The sequence below is a fragment of the Spinacia oleracea genome, chromosome 4, assembly GCF_020520425.1.
Source record: "Spinacia oleracea cultivar Varoflay chromosome 4, BTI_SOV_V1, whole genome shotgun sequence".
Classification (NCBI taxonomy): Eukaryota; Viridiplantae; Streptophyta; class Magnoliopsida; order Caryophyllales; family Amaranthaceae; genus Spinacia; species Spinacia oleracea.
This window is the reverse complement of record NC_079490.1, coordinates 3,276,954-3,304,028: the sequence shown is the minus strand read 5'-3', so window position 1 is coordinate 3,304,028 and position 27,075 is coordinate 3,276,954. Positions and strand designations below refer to the sequence as shown.

At 34.8% G+C, this 27,075-nt stretch overlaps 2 protein-coding genes, 1 long non-coding RNA gene and 1 pseudogene across 7 annotated transcripts; 1 reads left to right on the top strand and 3 right to left on the bottom strand.

The window, feature by feature from the left end:
- The first annotated feature begins 62 nt into the window (after positions 1 to 62).
- LOC110783248 (uncharacterized) lies at positions 63 to 3,055 on the top strand. The gene is made up of 3 exons (XM_056827184.1): positions 63 to 213; positions 705 to 1,126; positions 2,626 to 3,055. The coding sequence occupies exons 2-3, from the start codon at positions 719 to 721 to the stop codon at positions 2,815 to 2,817; spliced, it is 600 nt and encodes a 199-aa protein (XP_056683162.1). The 5' UTR covers positions 63 to 213; positions 705 to 718; the 3' UTR covers positions 2,818 to 3,055.
- A 1,030-nt stretch (positions 3,056 to 4,085) lies between these two features.
- On the bottom strand, positions 4,086 to 7,116 carry LOC110783359 (uncharacterized). Of its 5 annotated transcripts, none has more exons than XR_008933051.1 (6): positions 7,050 to 7,116; positions 6,865 to 6,947; positions 5,359 to 5,959; positions 5,085 to 5,120; positions 4,632 to 4,993; positions 4,086 to 4,447 (listed from the first exon to the last, which is right to left on the bottom strand). It is a non-coding gene; the product is annotated as an uncharacterized lncRNA (long non-coding RNA). The 5 variants fall into 5 exon arrangements; XR_008933050.1 differs by having other exon boundaries at positions 4,632 to 4,673; positions 4,793 to 4,993; positions 6,865 to 7,107; XR_008933052.1 differs by having other exon boundaries at positions 5,359 to 5,444; positions 5,616 to 5,959; positions 6,865 to 7,107.
- Positions 7,117 to 10,017: 2,901 nt separating this feature from the next.
- On the bottom strand, positions 10,018 to 13,136 carry LOC110783247 (uncharacterized). Its single transcript, XM_021987556.2, has 3 exons — positions 13,004 to 13,136; positions 11,872 to 12,282; positions 10,018 to 10,369 (listed from the first exon to the last, which is right to left on the bottom strand). The coding sequence occupies exons 2-3, from the start codon at positions 12,274 to 12,276 to the stop codon at positions 10,181 to 10,183; spliced, it is 594 nt and encodes a 197-aa protein (XP_021843248.1). The 5' UTR covers positions 12,277 to 12,282; positions 13,004 to 13,136; the 3' UTR covers positions 10,018 to 10,180.
- A 3,683-nt stretch (positions 13,137 to 16,819) lies between these two features.
- On the bottom strand, positions 16,820 to 24,709 carry LOC110783246 (uncharacterized; annotated as a pseudogene).
- Positions 24,710 to 27,075: the final 2,366 nt, after the last annotated feature.

Here is a 27,075-nt window from a genome sequence, read left to right as displayed (position 1 = left end):
TAACATCAATAATGGTAACTAAAAGAACAGAATAGGTGAGGATAACTTTCCTCTTTTGGACCGCCACACGATATATTATCGTAGATCGATCTTTTTGAAAAGTTTGGGTTACCAGTTATATCGATGAATATTTACTCGATCTATAAATACACCATTGGGGACACCCTAGGGTATTTGTGCATTGCAAAAACATATTCATTTACTAGAACTAAGGTATGCTTTCTTTCCTCTTCTATATATATATACATAGTTTATAAAGAAGGTTGTGGGTCAGGCCAGGACGGGTTTGGGCCAAGCCCATGGGTCTAAACGACCAGGCCACGCCAAGCTCGCTCTGCATCGTATCAGGTCGGCCGGGCTGAAAATTTTCAAAATAGAGCCCAGGTCCACAGGTTGTCGTGTCTAAGCCTAATTAATTTTAGTAACCGTGTTGCGCCTTGCCTTATTTTTTCCAAAAAACGAGGCTCAGGCCCTTTCCATGACTTCTTGCTCTTGCTTTTTTCGTGCCAGTATCGAGTCGAGCTTTTTACATGTCGTGTCGGGCCCATCCCACAACCATCTTTAATATATATATATATATATATATATATATATATATAGAAATATATATATATATATTGGTGATTTTCACATGCATTAGCTTATAATGATAAAAATAATTACTAATTTTCTTTTTGTTCTTTCCATTAATTACATACGTGAAGCAATATAATTAATAATGGCTTCGATACAACAAGCTGATCATGGCGTGAACCAATTATCCGACAAGGAGAAAGCAGCAATCGGAGAGGCAATGAAGGAGGCGGAGTCGTTGGCTAAAAACATCAAAGAAAAGGCGGTGTACTCGAGCCAAGATCAAGAGGTTTTGGTCACCGGAGTTGTGCAAAATGTCAACTATTCTAGAGATCTAGAGTTTGAGAAAATAACTTCATGGACTGGAAAATTCATGGATCTACCTCCTTCTAAGATAGCTAGGAAAAATGGTATTGGTACGTTTGTGCACAAGGGTACTAGTAGTAGTGATCTTCATGTGTCAAACTCAAAAGGTGCAATTATATATTCCGCTAGTGCATATCCTGGTCTTGGATGGCTCTTGGCTTGGGACAAATCCAATAAATTTAACAAGGTATAATATGTTTACTCCGTATAAAATTTCAAAAGGTCTTGCGTGCACTAGGTGTACAATAAATTTATTGTACACCAAGATAACTTTTACCCAATTTTTTGTAACTTTAACCTAGTTTTGATTAACTTTTATATTAGGAATAAAAAAGTTGATAGATAAACATTTTAAAGGGTTAAATGATTAATTTTATACATTATTTGTCATTTTAAAGAAATAAGTTTTACTAAAATTAAAAAATTTATCACTATAAAATACATAACTTTTACATATATAAGCTTAACTTTTAAGCATTTTGAGTTAACTTTTACTCCGGTGTACAATATTTATTGTACACCCATTGTAAATAAGAATTTGTGATTAAATTTTCATGTGGGGGTCTTGAATAGAATCTTCTAAATTATTTCCAATATCATAAAACATATTTATATGGGGTCTTGTTTGATTAGTATCAATGAGTATTTTAATAATATCAAATTTTTATAATTTTTGCTAATGTACAATGGAGATATAAATAATACAAAATGTGTATTGGCAAACGTGAAAAATAGAAATTGGAACAGCATTATAGAATGGAGGGAGTACTCTCTAGTCTCTAGCTCTTTATTTTTTAGGAGTTACAATTATTACTTACGGCCGTAATTTATTAGGAGTTACATGTGTTTATTTTTGGTACCCACTCCCTAATTCTTTATTATTTCCCACTACATGCAATCATAAATTAAATAATTGGTTATGTCTCTTTTTGTTCTCTACGTATTCCATTTTAGGTGTCCCATTTTGTCTTTACGTTTCCTTTTATATTAAAACATAAATGTCAATATTCTATACTATTCTATCAAAATATGTGCCAAAAGATTATTTTAATCAATTAATTTTATTTTTATTGGGACATTTAATCTCTCATATTTTTCCATTGGCCGGGGAATTAAAAAAATTCTCATTTTCCCAATGTCAGATTATTAATAAAAGTGAAAACATTATAAATAAACGTAATTTGACTTATTTAAAAATTAAAAAAAATAGAGAAATCTCAATGCACTATAATTAGTCATTAAATCGCATGTATAATACAAACGTAATTAAAGAACAAAAAGAGACAGAATGAGTGACTTTTACACCCTCGCCTATTTTTTTTTCTTTTTTTTTTTTTCAATTATCCCACTTACTTCATTCAATTAAAATTCCTAATACTTGTGCGGGTAAAAATATAACCCCCCAAAAAAGTACAAAGGGAGTATATTGGCATATCCTTAATTAGTACATACTCCATCATGTGTATGCATAATTTTGTAGCTGTAACTTTTATGTAATACCGTCATACCGAAAAGATCGTTTTGATTGTTCAACTAATTGGTTCCATTGCTTAATTAATTAATTTTATTGCTTAACTAATTGGTTCCAGTGTGTAATAATTGGTTCCATTACTTAACTTATATAACACCAACTCGTTCTTTTGTGTAAGATCGTCTTATATATATAAAAACTTTATAATTTCGTAGGTGTACGTGGAAGCTGGGACTCTAACGAGGATCAAAGAAATACCGGATTATGTAATTTTACAAAAACTAGATGCATCCGATGATATGTGTCGATACTGGGATACCAAGACAGGTGCTTCAGCCTCTGCTCAAATTAATAACTATGATGATTCCATGGCTATGATTGCCGTCAGCTTTGATCAGTTCGAGTGATCTGTTCGATCTTATCGATCTATATCAACAACTAAGATGTGATCGATTAAATGATCTGTTCTCTCTATAAATTAATTAAGGCACCTATTATTATTATTATTATTATTATTATTATTAATTAGCCTTTTATATACTATGTACTACGTATAATATGTATGTACATGCACTATGTATATGCTACTTATATATATAGTGAATAAATAAACAAGGCCATGCCCTTTGGTTTTGTACTGCCGCACACTATGATGAAATTAGAGCTGATCAACGTTGACCCGACCTGCTGGCCCGACCCGACCCAACCCGAAAATTCCCGGGTTTTGGGCAGACTTTTCCGGCCTGAATTTCGGGTTCGGCCCGACCCGAACTTTTTTTAAAAAATACGGGCTTTGGACAACGTAAAACAAAAATTTTAGTTCTAAATTTGGCCCGGCCCATGGTCCGAAAACCCGCTTCTTTTGGCCCGAATTAGCGGGTTTTGGGCATAAAAAATCGGCCCGAAGTTTGGCCCGACCCGACATAATGGGCTGATTTTTATACCCTCTGCCCGGCCCGCATTTTGATCAGGTCTAGATGAATTATATGATCATATTTCCTCCATTCCGCAATAGATGCACCGTTTCTCTTTTGGACACTATTCATTAACTAACTTTGACAATTATTCTTTCACATTATGTAAAAACAAACATAGTCAAGTGAGATCTTGTTAAATTCGTATCATGTGAGGATTCCAACTATCAATTTTTTATAACTTTTTCTTACACGCACTACTACAAAAAATAGGAATATAGAGCTGTTAAAATATACTTTATAAAGCGCCTCTAAGGCGCTCTCCATCTCAACGTTTTATAAAGTTTATAAAGCGGTTGGAAGAGGCGCTTATATGTCTAATCATATATGACAGTTGTTTGAGAAACGCGCTCTATATACCCTTCCTAAAATAAATAAATGGAGAAGGAATATAGAGCGCTTATCATATGTAACTGTTAAATAAACATTGAAATATGTAAAAGTTGTTGTAGATAGGTGCTTTGTATAGTACCCTTTTCCAATCAGCATACAAAGCGCCTGTTATAGGCAACCGTTCTATATTCCCTGATTTTTTATAAAAAAAAATATATTAAAACAATACGATAATTACCCCGTCACCACCTTTTTGGGGATATTATCCTCATACACCAAAGATAAATAGATACAATCGATCATATCACTCAATTAATCTACCAAAAGGCTAACATATATTCATATAAAAAAAATTCATCCCCAAATCCTTTCATTCAATAACAAAATCCTATTATTTATTGACAAAATGATCCATATAAGGTACAAATAAAAGAAAATGAAAGACCTTTCTTATGTAAAAAAAAGAAAATACAAAAATAAATCGGGAACCAATATCATTCATAGATCATCAACTTCGAAGTGTAATTAAAAAAAAAAACAACAATTTAACCACTCTTCTATTCAAATATACCAATGTAAAACTAAGTTTGAGTTGTTCACATTTGATTTCCACGTAGATAGATGAGGTAGAAACTGCTAAATCAAATGGACCAGCAGAACTGCTAGATTCACCTGTCACATCTACGGCCATCACCAATGAGCAATCACTCGAAGAAACAGGCTCCTCCAACTGTTCAATATTGAAAGCATTAGGAAAATTATCAACAGACTACATATAGATAAGCCTACAAAAGCTTGGATTGATCTGTTACAATGCAATCCCATAGCATATTATAGAGTACAACATAAATTCCAACGTTTGTCAAATAATTAACGGGGACCTATAAATATTCAAGCAAACACAAGAGAATTACCTCCAAGTGGTCAACAAGTCAACTGCAGCATCAGATTCGCCGCTATTGACATTATAGGCATCCAAGATTGCAATCAAGATTAAAGGGAAACAAAAAGAGTTATATTAAAAGTATACTATTAGACAGTGAAGAAGATTTGCTAGTGCAGAAGCTAGCATTACCATTAGACAGTGAAGACGATGGAGATCAATACATTCACCTTAGGTTAGCAACCGTCATGAGAGAGATAGCGTTTGCTTGAGTGTAATAAAACTGAGAGGCGAATCTGTTACTTTGCTACTCACTATCTCCAAATCCAGAGCAACAACAACACAATATATAAACTCTCTGGAGCAACCCTCTTTCATATTTCACAAGCTCCCCTATTCATATAGTGGAAAGATAAATGTCACCACGTGCAAGAATGAGATGTTCAGATTTCAAAACAAATTCATCAGAATCCAATTGCCTTACCGAAAATGTACAGAAAGGTTGCTAGGAAGATGGTTCCTGCAAAAAACATAAGGAGTGGCTTAATATACTGAAAGACAAGAAGACTAGGATGCGGGTATTGCTGAGCACTTAAAATTGTTTTATTGTAGGAGGGTTAAGACTGTTGGATGTAGCATAAAACTTCCAGAGGCCTTTTCAATTTATTCAATTATGACATAGGTCATATACAATTATACACTGCAATTTTCTAATTAATGCCTTAGGTTTCACAAAGATTAAAGCTTTGGAACCTTACCAATTTGCATGACAAAATATAGCTGTCACAAACTTGTACCAAGCTGGCTGATTATGGAACAGGTACAGAGATTTAATGTCTCGAACCTGCCAGATTTATCAGAAAAAACTAAGAGGTGATAGTTGAGCTAGCCCACATAAGAACTTTATACTACGCATCAAACTATCAAATAAAATAGTCAAAAGAAAAACAACCTCCTCATTGTTAACAGATACGTAGTATACACCTAATTAAATAAAAAATTACTGTTGAATAACCTGAATTAGGTTGTCTGATAAGGAAATTCTCATCATAACTACGGAACTTAATATCTTCTAGTAATACTGGTAAAAAGTTTCAGTCTCTTCTCACCGATATGCATGACGAACTGCAATATTTGCAAATATCTTCTTTGTAATACTGGTAAAAGTTTTAATCTAGCTGTCTGGTAGGTATTTAGGCCGGAAAATTAAGTAAATAAATAATTGGCCCAAACAATAAATAATTGGCCCAAACAACATTTCTACAAAGAGTGTTGATCTCCCCATTATGACCCAATACACGCATAGGCCGAGAACAATCCCATCTTGGAAATGTGTTGGTGGAGAAGTGAGAATGCCCCCTGCACAGAATGAATCCTGAAATTTTCAGCCTGATAAATCCTCTAGTTATATAAATTATGCACATTGTGAACTTTATGTTAGGAGGGACTATTCATAAGGATACTTTCTAGTGCAACAACTTGGACTCCCTAAACTACCTCGACACATATTTTCTTTACAATCCCTCCTCAAGAATATCATAGAGAGAAACATCACCAAGGTTGTACAAAGATGTTATAATGAGTTCCTTACCAAGGCACCCAATGCATCCAATCGAGCAATCCGAATACAAGTACTAATCAAGGAGTGGAAGAACTTAAGAGATAATTCATACTTCAACGCCTCATAATTCATTCCCCAACCTTGCACCTCCAGTTACCCGTAGTTCCCATGCTTCTTATTGTTTAAATATAAGTTAGCAGATAAAAATCCAAGTGAATAGAAAATATATTTACCAGGGCCCTGTAGCTCGTAAACCTTTCATTTCCAAGGTCCAAAATAGGGTATAATTGACTAATTGAGAAGGGGAAAAGAATCAAAATTTACTCATAAAACCTCCATAATTTCAAGAATCTAATAACAACCCAGGTCAGAAAATAAACCAAAAACCAAACCCAAGAGAAAAAACAAAAACTTGCAGAACTTATATCAAACCTAGATAATTTCCAACAAAAAACAACATAATTAAATAAACTAGCAATCTGTCAACGAAAACCTAATTAATTTTTTTTGAGGGAACGAAAATATCACACTGCACCATTGTTCAAATTCAAGCAGCTCAAAAATTCAAAGCGTTCAAAATTTTTAATTCTATAATCATCACATATTCAAATCCAATTCCAAATCCAAAGATGGAAGGTAATTGAACAAAAAATAACCATTAAAAATCGAATATAGCAAGAAAAAACGGAAGAGGTGAACATACAAAGGAGAGAGAAGAAGAGGGGAGCAAACGAACACCTAGCTCCGGCCAATCGACGCGATGTGATTCATTTTTTGCGCAAAACCCTAACAATCGCCGAAAAATGTTAGACGAATTGGGGATTTTGATGAGAGGGAGAGGGAAACCAACGAACAAAGACCTAGAAGAGGATTTTTGAAGAGAGATACCGTGGAAGAATTATTGAAGAGGAGGAGAGATATGGCAGACAAGACAAAGCTCTATATGTTACTATTACTAATTCGTTCAACATATATGGTAGCTTTAATTGTTTTTTTTTTAATTAGAGTAAAAACATACGAAATGGTTAAGTCTCTTAACCGCTCTCTATTCCTTCCACCGTGAAACTGTGGTCGTAGATAACCGTTCTATATACTCATGTGAAACGCTTAACACACTTGACCGCTCTATATTCAACGTTTCTTATTCCGAATTTTGTAGTAGTGACGCAATTGGAGATATTAATGATCAAAGAAGCATGTTGGGATACGTGAAAATAGAAATGATGCATCCTTTGCGGAACAGAGGAATTATTTGTATTAGGGTATTTCACACGCATTTAGGTTGTATTTCTAGGCGTTCATCTCATTTTAGTTGCATTTAAAGGCATATTTGCATAAGTTGTCATCGTTATTGTACTCTATTACGCTCCGTTTGTGTTCTCCTTGATATTTCAGGTGATTTTACAATCATTTGAGTGCTTTTGGAGTGTTTATTTGGAGGTGGATCGAATGATCACCAGATGGTTTGAGCCGAAGACGAAGTTTTTGATTAGAGAATTGAGCTTTTCGGGAACGATTATGTAAATCCGGATGATTTTCTCGATGTATCGCTTGTGCATAGGGTCGCTGCATCCCTCGTTGGCTCGCCACATCCCTCGTTGCACCATATCTCTATCCATCAAGCATTGCATAAGAGGATGTACATCCCCCGCTCTCTCGCTAGATCCCTCGATGCTTCATTGTTGCATTGTTATGCGTCTCACCGGGCTAGCGAGGGATGGCACGCAAGATCCCTCGTTGCCATGCTTCTCAGACTTGCTCCCTTGTGAGTCGCTTGGGTGACTTGGTCGGTGCTCGGGTTTCATTGCCACATCATCGTCCATCTACCAACCATTGAAGACTTCTATTTTTATTTTTTTATTTTAGAAAATAGAAACTATAAATATTTCAAGGAATTAATTTATTTCCCTCGTGCTTTGAATTCCTAGAACTCCTTTTCTACGCTATTTTGGTTTTCTCTCTTCATATTATTGAGCCCTGATACGTTTCATTCTATTGATCAATATAGAGGTATTTTCATAATTCTTCTTGCTTTGAAGTATTGTTCTTATTATTGTTCATTATGAATTTCATCTTTATTTCATATTTCATGTTTGTTAGATGAATTAGAATAAGCATCGAACGATATTCTACAAATGAAACAAGTGTTGGGAGCCAACCAAATCCTAAAAGATATAATAGTAACCTTGTGTCACCTATGTGACGGAATTTTCTGCGCATAAAATTGTAACACAACGTCTTGTATCACCGTTAGAAGCTAGCAATGACCCTCCGGTCTCATACTCCCCCCATTGTTTATTCGGTTTCACTTTACGTTTATTAACATTTTATTCAAAACCGACTCAAGACACAATCAAATAAAACATTCATCAATTAAATAAATAACCTAACAAAGCTTCTTTTAGAATCCTTTAAGACTTGTGAACTACTTTTTGCTTCTAAACATGATTCTATATGTGAGTCCACGTACAACATATATGTCTGTTAACATGAGGGTTTTAGGCACAAATAACTCATAATTTATTAATTTGACATTCTCATAAAACTTTGAAACTGTACCCTACATGACCGAAGTACATGTGGTTTGTACTACGTGACACGAATAATTTAGGCTCTTGAATGCTAGACATTACGTACTTAGCAATAAATAAACTTCCAGACATGCTTGACCTTACATACAAAACATATATAAGCTCCTTGCATGCGTAAAACCGTTAATGCATAAAACATACTTGGACAACATACTTGCTAATTAAGTTCAACAAACATAAATCATACTACATATATTGGAGGAGTGAAATAAACAACAATATAAAGATAGATAAAATTAGATGTATTATATATATTTGGATTTTTTGTGATTTACCACCTAAAAAATTTCCAAATTTTTAATTTACCACCTAAATCTCTCAAAGTTTTAAATTACCACCTAAAAAAAAAAACAATTTTTGTTTTCACCACCTATTAACAGAATAACTTAACAGACGTGAAGTGTGGCCACTTCCAACTGCTACCTCATGAGTTTCTTATTCCTGCTTCTTCACATCTTCATGTAGATTACAAATTTGCATCAAAAAAAATAGAAATTGGTTAAGGGATTTCATTAACTTTGTATTTTCGAGCAATTTTTTGGGCGAAAGAAGAAGAATCAAGGTACAATAAGGTATGAATTTAGATCGTTTGTTGAAATTTCGTAGGTATTTTAGGGTTGAAATTTATGATAATTTTGACAGAAATCGAGCCAACATTTGTGTGCGAATGATTTGAATATGTGAATTTTTTATTTTGGTTTACTGAATTATCAACTCAATCAATGAAATTACCCCCAAAATTTTCAAAAAAAAAGGTTAGGGTTCATATGAAATTCAAATTGGGCAAAATCCCTTTGTTGATCATGGCAATCAAGTAGTTTTCCGTCCGCATCAATCGCATTACAATTTCATGAGCTGGCAGATCCTTCACCACATAGCTTTTGTGAATTCTGAACACGAACCACTTTCTCAAGAATAGAAGGCCATATCATGGTCTTCAACTCATCATCTTAACATGGAGACTGCAAAGAACATCATTCCTCAATTACTGTATTTTTCCAAACAAAAAGGCAAATTTTGAAGCAATATGGCACACCATCAGAGGATCAGACCCCCAACACAAAGAAGAAAGGTCGTGGAAGAGTGAAGAAATCTGTGGGCCATACTTCACGCCTCTGTTAACATAATAGTTAACAGGTGGTGGGAAAAAAAATTGGTTTTTTTTTAGGTTGTAAATTAAAACTTTGAGATTTATAGGTGGTAAATTAAAAATTTGGAATTTTTTTAGGTGGTAAATCACAAAAAATCCTATATATTTCATCATATTTTGCGACAGTACAAAACCATGGCGTTGTTTATTTATTCCACTATATAAGCTAGCAATCTAGCAACATGGTGTACATATTATACGTAGTAGTACGAGTATATAATAGGTGCTTGATATAGAAAACGGATTATTTAATCACATGTCTTAGTTTTTGTCCGAATTCACTTTTGATCAAAGCTGACAGCAATCAAACCTCCGGGAATTTCCCAGTCACTGATTTCAGCAACGACGGAAGCACCTGTGTCGCTATCCCAGTATCGACTAGTAGTGCCGGATGCAGCTAGTTTCTTTTGAATGTCACTCTTCACTAGCTTATTGATCCTGTCTAGACTCCCAGCTTCCACGTACACCTACATATTAACTCAAACATATTATTTACAAACTCCGTTTTAAAATAGTCTTTACACTGTTCGTTTTAATCCGTTTTAGAATTTTCTTTACAATTTGCTTTATTCTTTTTTTTTTACATGAAAATTTACTATCTTACCTTTCTTTAACCCATAACCATTTTTCACTCACTTTCTCATATTTTATTAATTTTTTCTTTTACCCACCCATATTTTTACACATTTAATTTACTTTATCCATATTTTATTATATTCAACCAACTTTTCTAATTTTATCTTAATATTTGTGCAAATAATAATCGTAAAGATCTTTATAAAATGGAGGTAGTAATGCTCCGTTCTGTTCGACTTATTTTGACTTATTTAAGACAAAATAATTTCAGATAAGTTGGAGAAAAGTTTGGATTAAATAGGTGAATTATGTCTATGTAAAGGATGGGGTATGGTGGGATAACTAGCCAAATTCTTCTGCCAGCTGGTATTGGAGAAAAGTTTGTGCAACTAAAGAAAGTCTGAAGCGGGTTTACTCACAGGTTGAGTTCAGTTCCATGCCTTAGTATTCAGTAAAAGCAGTTTATGAGAAGATTGTTGATTCTAGACCTCAAGTCAACTGGGATAGATTAGTTTGGAACAGGCTGAATATTCCTAGACATAGGTTTATATGTTGGATGGATGTTCAAGCTAGGCTTCAGACAACAATAAAACTTGCCAGGATTGACGTAAGTGTGTCTGCTTTATGCTTACTGTGTGGGCAACATGATGAGGATCATAAGCATCTTTTCTTTTCATGTCCTTATAGATATCAATATATTGAAGGTATTAAAGCTTGGTTGGGCTTTTCTGCCTCTTCTCTTGATCTGCAACAGCTTACTAGGGGAATTGGCCATAGCAGACAGTCCAAGTTCAAGAAACAGGTCTGGTATGCAGGTCTGACAGCAGCAGTGTATTTTGTTTGGAAATGCAGGAATGGTAGATTTTGGGATAGGTCTATTCCTATAGTTCAGAGTACTATTAATAGCATTAATCAGATTGTAAGAGATAGAATCAGGGTAGTCATGCCTAAGAAGGTTCGCAGAAAGGATTGTAATTGATTTATGGCTCTTTGAGCTTGTTTTAGTTGTGTTTTGCTTGCTCTTTGGTGATGTGGTCCAACCTAGTTGGTTGATGTCTCTTTGAGTTAATCTTAGGTTGTAATTTGGTTTGAGCTTTAATAATCCTTACTTTCCTAGCAAAAAAAAAAAATTCAGATAAGTTCAGTTAAGTTTAGATAAGTTCAGATAATATAAGTTCAGCAAAAATAAGTTTTTTTCGGACATTTTCATACAAAAATAAGTTTATTTCTGACAAAATAAGTTTTTTTCAGATAAAATAAGTTCAGATAAGTTAGGATATGATAAATTCAGTTAAGTTTAAATAAGTTCACATAATATAAGTTCAGTCAAAATAAGTCCAATAGAACGAAGGTAGTACGTGTTAATTAACGTGATTGCATTTTGGCTTCCTACCTTTCCATAAATTGTTGAGGTCCTATACTTCTCCCAAGCCAAGATCCATCCAAGTTGAGGATTTGAGCCAGAAACAGAACAATACTTAAATGCACCGCTGCACCGGTACTGGCCAGGCGGACTTGTGTGCGCAAACGAACCAATACCATTTTTCTCAATTTTCTGTGGAGGTGGATCCTGGAATGATCCCAGCCAGTTCCATTCTTCTCCCAAACGCTCAATTTCGATAGAGCAGAGATTCTTCATAACGCCAATCACCGTAGTCAGAACATCTTGATTTGACGCCGCCTTTGTATTCATGTTTTTTGCCAACGACTTTGCCTCCTTCATTGCCTCTCCGATTGATGCTTTCTCCTTGTCAGATAATTGGTTCTCGCCATGAGCTTGCTGCTGCACCGACGCCATTGTTTTCTTTACAAAGTAAACCCATAGTACTTGTTAGATTAGTGTCAATATTAAAATTCCAAATATCCACCTATTTTATTTAGGAAAAATTGATTCTAAAACTACAAACTTTAAGCTATCTGCTTAAAAAAGGGCTGACTTTTCGTTTAACTAAGAATAACACAATCTTTTAGACATGTCTTCTTTTAAAGGGCTTCTCTCATAAATGACTTGCTACAATAGGTAATATGAAAACCAACCTCACAAATTAAACACTTTTTCTTTATATAATTAACAAGAAAATTGAAAAATGTTGTAGCATATTAAACGGTGGGTCATACTTTCTCTGTTCTCATTTCCATGACACAATTAGATTTTTGACCCTATTCACACAAGCTTTTTTGACTTCCTTCTGTAATTTATGAATAAGAAAAAACATAGTCGTATGAGGTCTTATTAGATTTGTCTAAATAACATTTTTTTAAATATCAACTGTTTATACTTTTTTCTTAACCACAATGGAAGATATTAACGTTTGAAATTGTACGTTGACAAATGTGCCTAAATAATTGTGTAATATAATACAGTTTCATGTCTAAAAATAGAATAAATCACGATGTAAAGAACATTATGAAACAAACTAATACGAAAAATGTAAAGATCATTTTGAAACGGAGGAGGTAGAGATATTAATTGAGAGGATAGAAATTAAAAATAATAGGAAGATCGAGGAAATAAATTAGCATACCTTATACTATAAGTGTAGTTATTGATACAAGTTTATGCTTTGCACAAATAAGGCGAGTGTCCCAAATGCTGTATTTATAGAGAAAAAAATGATCGATGAAAAAGGTTGCGTACTCATGCATTTTCATAATAAAACACACACACATAACGCATGCCATTCACAAAAAATATTCATTCATGGAATAAGAATAACATCAAATTTAAATATGTCCATTAGTTTTGAAATATTATACCCACAATATTTAATATTTTAACTTTTAACCCGAATAAAAACATTGACCCGTTACCATCTCTTTGTTTAATAGCGAAGCGTAGAGGAACGGGTTCTATAAGTGGTTTAATTAGTACCGCCTTATATATAACGGATTCTATAAGTGGTTATGACCTTATTAGTCGAAAAAGGACTTTAATGTCAAACCATTATGTGAATCTCATGACTATAACACATTCAAGGAGAACATCGAATCTTATATTTTGATACAAACTCGTGGTTAATTCTTGACTTCTTCAGGGGCGGAACCAGAAATCTAATCTAATATACATATATAAAGGAGGCATATTTGCTAAACTATTAGAGCGCCACCTAGGATTACTAATAGTTTTGGCCAATGAAAAATAAGATTTAATTTATTTTTGAATTAAAAAAATCGAGTGTCACGTATATAATTAATTAGGTGCCACGTGGATATTTAAATTAATTAATTAATTACTAATATATACAATTCCATCCAAAATCAAACGCTCTATTAATTAAAAAATAAATCTAAAATAAAATTCATCCTAAATCAAATACTAATCTAAATTAAATTCAATCCAAAATCAAACATTAATCCAATATTAGAGCGCCACGTAGGAAATCTAATGGTTTCGGCCAATGAAAAATAAGACTTCAAAATTATTGTTGAATTAAAAAGTCGAATGCCACGTAGATAAATAATTAGGTGCTAATAATTATTAATAATTCTTATATACAATTTCATCCAAAATCAAACACTATAATAATTAAAAAATAAATCTAAAATGAAATTTAATCCAAAATAAAAAAACAATTTAATCTAATATATAAGGAAAATTTGGTAATATTAATCCAACCTTTGACCGATTTTCTTTTATTAAGCCCACCTACGACATATTTTTTAATAATCCCACCTTTATTACCCAACAACTTTTATTGGGCCCAACAGGTCATAAAACTGTTGTAAGCGGCATTATTTCTCTACATGGCAGTACTCTCTCTCGATATATTCAGTCATCATCATCAATTCATCACCATCTCGTTGACTTTTTCACCGATTACCGGCCACTTAAGCCCAATAAAAGTCGTCGGGTAGTAAAGGTGGGATTATTAAAAAATATGTCGTAGGTGGGATTAATAAAAGAAAATCGGCCAAAGGTTGGATTAATATTACCAAATTTTCCAATATATAAAATATAGCAGTTGATATATGTAGGAGTTTTATTTTAACGTAACAATTTAATAAAAACCGTGCATCGCACGGGCTAAAATCTAGTTATATATAAGGGTGTCAAAATTTAACTTATAATTTTTATAACTACGAAAAACAAAAATAAAAAAATAAAAAACAAATTTATAAAGTGAGGGAGCCAAGATTTGAACCTTGAACCTCCAACAACCTCTACTTATAAGGTAAAATAACCACTTGAGCTATAGGAAACATGTGCTATTATTGTACATATTTAATATTTAAACATAACATGGCCCCCGCCAGCCCCCCTAATTCCGCCCCTGGACTTCTTGTAATTAGGCCTGGTTATCGGGCGGGGCGGGTCAGGGTCGGTGCGGGTCAAAAGAGGGTCGGGTATTGAAAGGGTCATTTTTAGAGGGTCGATAATGGGCGGGTCAAAAGCGGGTCGCGGGTCAATAGCGGGTCATTATTGGGCGGGTCAATAAACGAGCAATGAAAAATGAAAAACAAAAGAGCCATGTGCAAGTACAAGTAAATACGAAGCTATGCATGTAATTTTTTGTATAATTACTATTTTTATTTTCAAAATAATTGTAGTATAAGTTTGACCCTATAATGACCATGTCCAATAAAGGCCCTGTCCAATAAGAGCCCTGCCCAATAAAAGCCCTATTAACTTGACCCTAACCCTATATCCATTGGACTACCCTGTCCAATAACCAGGTCTACTTGTAATATCCTTTTTAGAATTATTCTTGTAACATTATTAAAGCGGAGTATTTCTTTATACCCTTTTCAAAGTTATTCTTGTTCTTTCTTTATGATTTGATTCTTTAAACAATTTAATTTCATATTCGTCCAAAATGCATATTAATTTACGCAATGTGCTTCGCCACTAGCTGTCTAACATATCTAACTAGATTAAGTCCCGTGTATGCACGGATATTCTTAAATTATTTGACCCGAAACATTTCTCACCCTAAATAATTAAAAAAATTTAAACATACTCATTTAATAATCTAATACGGAGTATGCAATTTCCATCCTACTATGTATTACATATTTTAAATGTTTGATACACTACTTTGCTCAAAATATTCGATATACTAATATGCCAACTTGACCAAAATATTTAAATATTTTATATTATTAAGATGAAGGTTTGACTAAAATATTACCAAAAAATAGTTTTTAGAAAGTATTATGTGGCATATATTATTTCTATAATCTATAAACAAATATTTCTCAATACATAAACAATTAATAAAAAAAAAGATTTTTAGGGAATTGTTTTTTTGGCCGGAAAATTTTAAAGTGACATGTGTCACTCTTGGTGTCTGTTTTAGTATAATGTAATAGATAGATATTTTATAACTAAAACTCATAAAATATTAATTGAAACTTAGAAACACATAACCAAAACTCATGAAATCTTAACTGAAACTTAGAAACCCTTAACTAAATGTAGCTTCACAACTGACTCTTTAACATAGCTGAAAGTTGCATTTTTTGTAGCGTTTTGGGTAGCACCTGGCGAAGCAGGCTGACAATCAAACAATGACATCAGTGCAACAACTTCGCGGTGCAAGCCGACTCTGCGGGAAGCCGCAAGCACCAACCGGACAAGAGCAGTGGCGGAGACGGGAGTGTCAAGGGTGGGCGGTCGTCATGTTTGTATAGTACAAGTGTAAAACACTTGGTCAAAGTTAATAGATAAGCACTGTAAAAAGTCAAAAAGATGCAATTATTTTTAAAACGAAAGTCGATCCATGAATCAAATACGGTAGTAGAGACTAGAGAGTACATATATGGAATTGGGCTGGGCTTAGGATTTGTCTATTAAGTGGCTTTTGGCTCAATTTACAGGTCCTTTAATAAAAGGGTCCAAAATGCAAATGCCAAATTTTAACTCACATTCGAGTCGAAGTAGATGAGCATGGAGAAGGTATGTAACAACACATTATAAAAATGGCCGGGCCAAGCTTCGGGTCGGGCATACATACCTTTGGCTTGAGCGGCTCGGATCTATGACAAACCCACTTGTTTCTTATCGGGCAAGGCCATGCGGAAAATTTCAAAAAGACAGTCCAAACACAGCCCAATCTCACATGCCCTCGGACCGGGCCGAACCTTCGCGTCTATGCTTAAATTTACTAAATTTAACATGTCTTGTCATGCTTTTCCCAATTAAACACGGTCAGAGTCCAGTCCGTTTCCCACAACTTCATACTCATGGCAGGCGGTCCTTTTTTCCGTGTCCATGTTGAGCAATGCTTTTTTCATGTTAGGGTAATGTCGTGCCTCGGGCCACCCCAACCCATATCAAATATAGCTACACCGCAATCAACAAAAACCAAATACAAACAGCGTAATAGAAAACAAAGGCGGCATAATTTATTGAACTTATTGCTTTTTCCTATCAAACATGTAAATAACTTTCGGAATACAGAATAAAACAAGGGATCATATGTAGTAAAACATAAGCGCCCTCGAACTTCATTGTCACATTACTAGCTAGTTCAAATCAAACTATCAACGTGACTATTAAATCCGAACAGAGACAGTTTAAATTCGAACTTCAAGATTGGGAAGAATTTCCAGTATCAAAGAAAACTCGATTAAAGGTTGCGCCAAGTAAAGCCACATTATCATCAGATTTGTCACCAAAATCCTTGATTTGAGCAGCTGCTATAGCACCTGTCTCGGAATCCACGAACCGACTTTCATGTTCGATGCATCCAGTTTTTGTTGAACTTCAGTCCACTCCATTTTCATTAGCCTGCTTAGATTCCCAGCTTCAACATACACCTTCAGACATTAAAAGATTTTTAAATCATTTTACAAAAAAAGCACAAGTTTCATTTCAAATATTGTGGGGATTGGGGAATAGACCTAAACAAAAGGAGGGTCGGGTTTAGGCCACGACCAAAGAGTTTAGCTGGGCCGGTTTTTTGTGTCCACATCTGCTATTTCGGGCCAACTATAGTGGGTTTTCAAGCCATTTTCAGGTTGGGCCTAAAATACCGGATTTTAAGTTGCTCCAAAAAAATAAAATGCCAAGTCGGACCGTGTTCAAAACGGGCCTAAAAATCTGTCCAAACCCTTCACTTTCTGGGCCGGATTCAAAATGATCAAGTCTACTGGGAGGGGAGTAAGATATTTCCAAGAATCTATCTATAACTAATATTTAAAAAGGAGAACCTTGGATGACTAGATGACACGTGTCATCGATCCTCATCTTTTACCCATGGTTTGTTATACGAAATATGCAATATACGACTTCAACGCCTCTCCCACTTCATCTTCCTCATTCAATATCAATTCACCATGCATATGTTCATTCAACCTCTTCCACTCCATCGCCTTTTTTAACACTCAATATTAATTAATCATCTAATTTTTTTCTCAAATTTCACCTCTAAAATCACAAACTTTCAACAAAATTAACACTTTAAAATATGACCATCATAACCACTATGTAATTTTCCGTTCTTTGAACTGGCTCAGAAGCTAGTTATATTTTAAAATACGAGTAAAATATTATGAAACACACCAAAATAGAAAGTGAATAGTACATTAAGGATAGATTGTAATACAAGATGTTGGGGTGTTAAAATGGGCCCACCATTTTAACCTAAAAGCCAATAAAATCCACTCAAGCCCAATATCCCTTACAAGGCCTCAAAGGCCCAACAAAGGCACTATATATACCCCTCAAAGGGCAAGGTAAAGGGGTCATTCTCTAACCCTAGAGAAGCCACCCTACTCTCTCTCCCCTAAACACCTCATTTTGTACATCAATTGTACTGACTTGAGCGTCGGAGGCTCCGCCTCGGGGACCCCCCCCTTGGCCCGGAGTTCATCTTGCAGGCACCGCACGAGACCGGAACTCAAGATACCAAGGACGCTCCTACTATCGTTTCAACCCCGAAACAATTTGGCGCCGTCTGTGGGGATCGAGTACAATAACCCATGAATATCCACTCGTTCATGGCTATCGTCTTCAAGCACAAAGAAGTGACCGGGAAGTTCAAAACAGCCGGTCAAAAACTACCATTTTGCCAACAAATATCCAACTTTACGAAGTGGGTAATAATTGAGTTGGCAAGCTCATTGACGACAATTCAGTCACAAAATAATGTGGCAATTTAGTAGCATGTTGTTTTCTCCAATATTATTGGAAATCAAATTACATGTTAAAGCCCACAAGAACCAAAGAGGTAATGGCATCAGCAGATTAAAAACGAATGAAAGGGCATGTGGATCTCCATTGAAGTCCAGTGAACCTCAAGCCGAAGGATAAAACCGAGCCGAAGGTAAAAATCTGAAGGATAAAACCGAGCCGAAGGTAAAAATCCGAAGGTAAAAATCCGAAGGATAAAACCGAGCCGAAGGTAAAAATCCGAAGGATAAAACCGAGCCGAAGGTAAAAATCTGAAGGATAAAACCGAGCCGAAGGTAAAAATCCGAAGGTAAAAATCCGAAGGATAAAACCGAGCCGAAGGTAAAAATCCGAAGGATAAAACCGAGCCGAAGGTAAAAATCCGAAGGATAAAACCGAGCCGAAGGTAAAAATCCGAAGGATAAAACCGAGCCGAAGGTAAAAATCCGAAGGTAAAAATCCGAAGGATAAAACCGAGCCGAAGGTAAAATCCGAGCCGAGATTACAACTCGAACCGATGTTACAATCCGAGCCGATTTTAGAAGCACGTTCTTAAACAGATCTCCGGATTTGAAGAACGAGGTTAAAAATCGCTCAAAGATTACAACTCGAATCGATGTTACAATCCGAGCCGAAGGTAAAAAGCCGCTCCGAGATTACAACTCGAACCGATGTTACAATCCGAGCCGATTTTAGAAGCACGTTCTTAAACAGATCTCCGGATTTGAAGAACGAGGTTAAAAATCTCTCAAAGATTACAACTCGAATCGATGTTACAATTCGAGCCGAAGGTAAAAAGCCGCTCCGAGATTACAACTCGAACCGATGTTACAATCCGAGCCGATTTTAGAAGCACGTTCTTAAACAGATCTCCGGATTTGAAGAACGAGGTTAAAAATCGCTCAAAGATTACAACTCGAATCGATGTTACAATCCGAGCCGAAGGTAAAAAGCCGCTCCGAGATTACAACTCGAACCGATGTTACAATCCGAGCCGATTTTAGAAGCACGTTCTTAAACAGATCTCCGGATTTGAAGAGCGAGGTTAAAAATCACTCAAAGATTACAACTCGAATCGATGTTACAATCCGAGCCAAAGGTAAAAAGTCGCTCCGAGATTACAACTCGAACCGATGTTACAATCCGAGCCGATTTTAGAAGCACGTTCTTAAACAGATCTCCGGATTTGAAGAGCGAGGTAAAAATCACTCAAAGATTACAACTCGAATCGATGTTACAATCCGAGCCGAAGGTAAAAAGCCGCTCCGAGATTACAACTCGAACCGATGTTACAATCCGAGCCGATTTTAGAAGCACGTTCTTAAACAGATCTCCGGATTTGAAGAACGAGGTTAAAAATCGCTCAAAGATTACAACTCGAATCGATGTTACAATCCGAGCCGAAGGTAAAAAGCCGCTCCGAGATTACAACTCGAACCGATGTTACAATCCGAGCCGATTTTAGAAGCACGTTCTTAAACAGATCTCCGGATTTGAAGAACGAGGTTAAAAATCGCTCAAAGATTACAACTCGAATCGATGTTACAATCCGAGCCGAAGGTAAAAAGCCGCTCCGAGATTACAACTCGAACCGATGTTACAATCCGAGCCGATTTTAGAAGCACGTTCTTAAACAGATCTCCGGATTTGAAGAACGAGGTTAAAAATCGCTCAAAGATTACAACTCGAATCGATGTTACAATCCGAGCCGAAGGTAAAAAGCCGCTCCGAGATTACAACTCGAACCGATGTTACAATCCGAGCCGATTTTAGAAGCACGTTCTTAAACAAATCTCCGGATTTGAAGAACGAGGTTAAAAATCGCTCAAAGATTACAACTCGAATCGATGTTACAATCCGAGCCGAAGGTAAAAAGCCGCTCCGAGATTACAACTCGAACCGATGTTACAATCCGAGCCGATTTTAGAAGCACGTTCTTAAACAGATCTCCGGATTTGAAGAACGAGGTTAAAAATCGCTCAAAGATTACAACTCGAATCGATGTTACAATCCGATCCGAAGGTAAAAATCCGAAGGATAAAACCGAGCCGAAGGTAAAAATCCGAAGGATAAAACCGAGCTGAAGGTAAAAATCCGAAGGATAAAACCGATCCGAAGGTAAAAATCCGAAGAATAAAACCGAGCCGAAGGTAAAAATCCGAAGGATAAAACCGAGCCGAAGGTAAAAATCCGAAGGATAAATCCGAGACGAAGGTAAAAATCCGAAGGTAAAAATCCGAAGGATAAAACCGAGCCGAAGGTAAAAATCCGAAGGACAAAACCGAGCCGAAGGTAAAAATCCGAAGAACAAAACCGAGCCGAAGGTAAAAATCCGAAGGATAAAACCGAGCCGAAGGTAAAAATCCGAAGGATAAAACCGAGCCGAAGGTAAAAATCCGAAGGACAAAACCGAGCCGAAGGTAAAAATCCGAAGGATAAAACCGAGCCGAAGGTAAAAATCCGAAGGACAAAACCGAGCCGAAGGTAAAAAACCGAAGGACAAAAATCCGAAGGTAAAATCCGAGCCGAGATTACAACTCGAACCGATGTTACAATCCGAGCCGAGGTTAAAATTCTGAGCTGAAATCGACTTTCACTTGGAAGTGATCAAAATCAAAACCCAACCCATTTTTCAAATAGAATTGGGTCTGGGGGGCATTTGTTGGGGTGTTAAAATGGGCCCACCATTTTAACCTAAAAGCCAATAAAATCCACTCAAGCCCAATATCCCTTACAAGGCCTCAAAGGCCCAACAAAGGCACTATATATACCTCTCAAAGGGCAAGGTAAAGGGGTCATTCTCTAACCCTAGAGAAGCCACCCTACTCTCTCTCCCCTAAACACCTCATTTTATACATCAATTGTACTGACTTGAGCGTCGGAGGCTCCGCCTCGGGGACCCCCCCCTTGGCCCGGAGTTCATCTTGCAGGCACCGCACGAGACCGGAACTCAAGATACCAAGGACGCTCCTACTATCGTTTCAACCCCGAAACACAAGATAAGCCCTTTTTGTAATTAGTTGGGCATATATATTGGCCCTTTTTTAACAAACTCGATTATGGAGTTAGGTCCTAAATATAATAATATTGTCTCCGTTTCGTGTTAAAAATAATACTTTTTATGTTTATATATACTCGCAACGTTTGATATCTATTACTATATACTAAAAGACACGTCAGGAATTACACGTGTCACGTCCTAGTGAGTCCTTAGTATTTTTTTTAATTTTTTTTAATTTAAGAATCTTTTAAAATATCAGATTTTTGATTTTTTTTTTTCTTACTTTTTCCTTCTATTTAATATAATAGAAGTATATATGAAAAAATAAATTATAATTTCTTGTATTACGACAAGGATTAAAAAAAATATATTATTACTCATTTGAAGAACATTAATGTTAGTTAATAAATAATACATATGTGTTATTATACGACCATACTCAAACAAAAAACAATGATTTATTTTTTATTTTATGTAAAACAAGTGTTAAAAAGTGGGTTCAGTAAAATTACTTATAAACCTTGAAAGCCTGTTATATACCAAATCTAGAAAATAGGGTATTATAACTGACATGGTTGTCAAATCAATACCATATCCAAAAATTTGGACAGATCGAGGGTACGGGTATGGTTATGATTACGGATATTATTCAATTCCAAAGAAAATGATACTCCCTCCGTCCCGGAATACTTGACCTGTTTTCCTTATCGGGTCGTCCCTTAATACTTGACCTGTTTCTAAAAATGGAAATATTCTAACAATATTATATTATTTCTCACTCCACCCCTATTAACCCACCTACCCCCTACTCCATACAAAAAATAATTAAAAATTCAACCCCTACTCTCCCCCAACCCCACCTCTTAACCCACATCCCACTAACTACATTAAAATAATACCCCACTATCAACTACTACCTATTAAATTAAATAAGTCAATTCAAGTTCCTTAAACTCTGTGCCGGTCAAATCGGGTCGAGTATTTCGGGACGGAGGGAGTATCTAATTATTGTCTGATAAGTTTTTTTCTTATAAACTTAAGTATTTTTGTCGAAACGCTAAATTCATAAGATCGCACTAATCACTTTAATTACACTCCAAATAAATAATAATTTTTTCTGATTCTCCCAACCGTTTAAAAAATTGATTTTATTTATTTAAAACTTCGTTTAGATAAATTACTCAGAACAGAAAAAATAAATTAAAAAAATAGCCTTATCCGTGCGTTACACGGGACCTAACCTAGTTTTTACACTATTCACATACTCCACTTTCACTATTGTTGGTGATTTATATGTCAAATAAAACATAGTCATGTACTCTTGTGGATCTTGTTAGATTCGTATCAATACGTATTTTCAAAATATCAACTTTTTATAATTTTTGTTTGGAGAGAATTTAAGATATTAACGATCTAAATTGTGCATTGGCATACGTGAAATAAAACATAGTCATGTGGGGTCTTGTTAGATTCGTGTCAATACGTATTTTCAAAATATCAAATTTTTATAATTTTTGCTTGGAGAGAATTTAAGATATCTTAATTGTGCATTGGCGTACGCGAAAGTGACAACATACCTTGTGTTCATCAGAACTCTAAGCCTTAAACCAAGCCAAGAGATACCCAATTTGAGGCAAATCCTTGTCAAAGGTACCATATATCACTGCATCCTTACACCCTATGATCACCGGACCATGGCCGCCGCCGCCGAGAATAGGAAAAGGACGGGAAATAGGAGCCCTATGAACAAACGCACCGCCGCCATTCCCGCCAACATTGGCAGGTGGCGCCACCACGAAAACTCCGGTGAGTCCGGACCCATTAAACGTTTTATTAAGCATAATATATAGGCTCTTCCTGGGAATTTTTAATTCCACCTGCAACCGTAGCAGGCTGCACACTAGCATCATCGTTGCCGTTGTTTTCCAGCAACGTTTGCGCCTCCTTCATCGCCTCGTTGATTGTTGCTTTCTCCTCGGCGGTGAGTTGGGTCAAATCCGGGTCCACTTGTTGCACCGAAGTCATTTTCACCTGGCTAGCTCGGTATCTCTGTCAGCGTTACAAAACCCAAACTATATTAAAGTAAATAAATTAAAGCAAAAGAACGACATGCAATCGTGATGTCTAAAATTACGATCATTACCAACCTATATCACTTTATGTCAAAGTTCATAGTGGTCATCTTACTCGCTAATTTACCAAATAATTTAAACAAAAAGTTAATTTAACCAGCTAGTCAAATACTCAAATCAACTAACTGCCAAACAGAGTTGTAATTTGTACTCCCTCGGTCAAAAAATATATTTTTTCAAGAGTCAAATTTTAGAAACTTCTAACCCCAAATAATAACTAATGAATAAAATACTTTTAAAAATATTTCCAGAAAGTATTTTGTTTTAAAATAGTAGGGAAAAAAACAGTAGTTAATCTAATTTGTTAATTCAAATGAAAAGAACGACATGCAATCGTGATGTCTAAAATTGCGATCATTACTGAACTATATCACTTTATTTCAAAGTTCATAATGGTCATCTTAGTCATAAAACAGCTAGTAACCAATAGCTAATTTACCAAATAATTTACACAAATAGTTAATTCAACCAGCTAATCGATCATCAAACTGTCAAAGTACAACCCCAAATAGTAACTAATGAATAAATACTTTCAGAATATTTCCGGAAAGTATTTTGTTTTAAATGTTAATGTACTGATAGTAGTTAATCAAATTTGTTAATTCAAATCAATCTCCGCTAAAGCAATAGTGCTTTGAGGGGAAGAACCAATACAAAAATATTTGACCTTGTTTATCGATCCCACCTTATCACTAAATAAACACCAATAAACAAAGACTAGGATAGAATGTGTACCTCAAATACAATAATGGAAATAAAAGAAGGATATGAATCAGAATTACACTGGATCAAGATTGAATGCCTTTGGTGTCACTATTTGTTGTATTTATAGAGATGGGAATAAGAGGACTTTTTCATGTCTTTGATAGGGAGGCCAAAAGGCCCAAAAGTATGAAAATTCTGGTCAAAATTGATGGATTGACAAATAGGATAGTTATCATCAAAATGATCACCACCTCATTTCTACCAAAAACTTGTACTCTCTATTAGTTTCTTGAAAATGTACTCATCAAAAGATATGCATTTTAGACACGTAAATTACAAATGGTTACAGGCCGTCTCTGGGAATTTGGAGGCCCTATTTTTTTTCTTTTTTTTTTTAAATGTGGAAGTCCTTTACTTAATAAAATGATTATTAACACTAAAAACAAAAAACTATACATATTGAGAGTCAATCTCACAACCTATGAAATATTAAGAGAAGACTGTACCATTGATTCACAAATCAATTAAGTATTTTCTATTTGCACGATTTACTATATAACCAATATTTAGGCTATATAAATTACCACTAATTTTTTTTTGGGCCCCAAAAGTTTTTAGAACCCTTATACTGGAGGTCCTATCAGACCTCCCTATAGAAGACCCTGAATGGATATGTAACTATGTATCTCTTCAAAGAACGGAGTTTGTACTTCACCTATTCAGTACACATTTTTCTCAATGCTTGGTGAACTACTTTTATTTTTCAAAATGCATGCAACTATGCAAGTAGATTGTAAAATAGTTAATTCATGTATGTTTATATCTAAAAGTTGTTTATTGTCTAATCAACTACGTGTTCATCTCGTTTTGTCAAAAGAAACAAACAAACAAAAAAAACTATGTGTAATTAAAAAACACTGTAAATCAATAGCTCTAAACATTGGTACCTATAGACCGATTTAGATACCCGAATTTAGTGTATCCAAACTTTTAGCTCAGATATCGGGTACCCGGATATCCAATTGGAAAATCTAGAGTTTATAACTAAATTATTTATTATGCATGATACTATTCAACATTAAGACATGATTCGACTACATTACTAATAAAATTAAAAATACTATTTGCTCAAATCATAAAGTGAGCAAAAGGTCTTGCGCGCACAAGGTGCACAATAAATTTATTGTACACCAAGATAACTTTTACCCCTTTTCTCGTAACTTTAACCTAGTTTTGATTAACTTTTATATTAGTAAAAAAAAGTTGATAGAAATGATTAAATGATTAATTTTATACATTATAAGTGATTTTGAAGAAATAAGTTTTACTAAAATGAAAAAATTAATCACTTAAAAATAGACAACTTTTACATATATAAGCTTAACTTTTAAGCATTTTGAGTTAACTTTTACTTCGGTGTACAATATTTATTGTACACCCATTGTAAATAAGAATGTGTGTAAAGTGATTAGTCCGTATTAAACAATTTAGGTCTTTAAGCTTTTGCCAAAAAAATAATGATCCGTTTATATATACAAGGTCTTAACTCTTAATGGGCTTGAGAATTCTATCAACCAAATAACCAATGATGTTTTAAGATATAAACCCAAAACATCACCTCAACCTTAAATTGTTCCCAAATAATAGCCCAAAAAAGAAAGCTATAGCAAACATGGAATAAAAAGAGAAGCTTTACTAATCGGTAATCTACCTAGGGTGCCTTGTGATGCCCTCAAAGGGAGATGCCTTAAAACAGACCAACGACTTTAACGACTTACTTAATTCCTTACGTAGTACGCAGTACTCAGGAGGTTGTTTTTTCGCATATCAGATATGTGATATCAGTTAAAAGACAAATAGCTAAAAACAAAATAGGAAGTATCATTCTGTAAAAAAGAAGTACCATTCTGTAAAAAAAATAGTACCATTCTGTAAAAAAAAAAGTACCATTTTTGTTTTTAAAAAGTACCATTTAATTTCTTTTTTTGTCCTTTTTCCTATTTTGTCTTTTACTATGATATGTATTTGCAAGCACATATCTGATATCAGAAAATACTTCCTCCAGTACTCAGTGTGTTTCAAAATAATGGGGGTAATTTACCCTTTTATGTTTGTCAATGTAAATGTTTGGATATCAATATCTCTAATTTTGTATTCGTAAAAATTATAACAAGTTGATATTCCGAAAGTACATATCGAGACGAATCAAACAAGACCCACACGACTATGTTTTTCTCTACCCATAAATCACAAATGATAGTCAAATTGTAATTTGCGAATAGTGTCAAAACTCAAAGTGTCTCTATTATTTCAATGTGGAGGGAGTATATATTAATCAACTCAACAATTAATTACGGGACGAATTTTTTAAGAAAAATGATGACTTATACTTCCTCCGTTCTTATTTACATGACAATTGAGTTTTTGACCCTATTCACACAAGCTCATTTGACTTGCTTTTGTGATTTATATATAGCAAAAAACATAGTCATGTGGAGTCTTATTAAATTCTTCTCGATAAATATTATTTAAATATTAATTTTTTATAATTTTTTTCTTATCTACAATGAATGATATTAGTGTTTGAAATCGTGCATTGACAAATATGCCTAAATAATTGTGTCATGTAAAACAGAATAGAGGAAG

Coding starts and splice junctions, on each gene's coding strand:
- LOC110783248 (XM_056827184.1), top strand. CDS start 719: ATGGCTTCGATACAACAAGCTGATCATGGCGTGAACCAATTATCCGAC. Junction 1,127..2,625: donor AATCCAATAAATTTAACAAG/GTATAATATGTT, acceptor ATAATTTCGTAG/GTGTACGTGGAAGCTGGGAC.
- LOC110783247 (XM_021987556.2), bottom strand. CDS start 12,276: ATGGCGTCGGTGCAGCAGCAAGCTCATGGCGAGAACCAATTATCTGAC. Junction 10,370..11,871: donor CCTCAACAATTTATGGAAAG/GTAGGAAGCCAA, acceptor GTTAATATGTAG/GTGTACGTGGAAGCTGGGAG.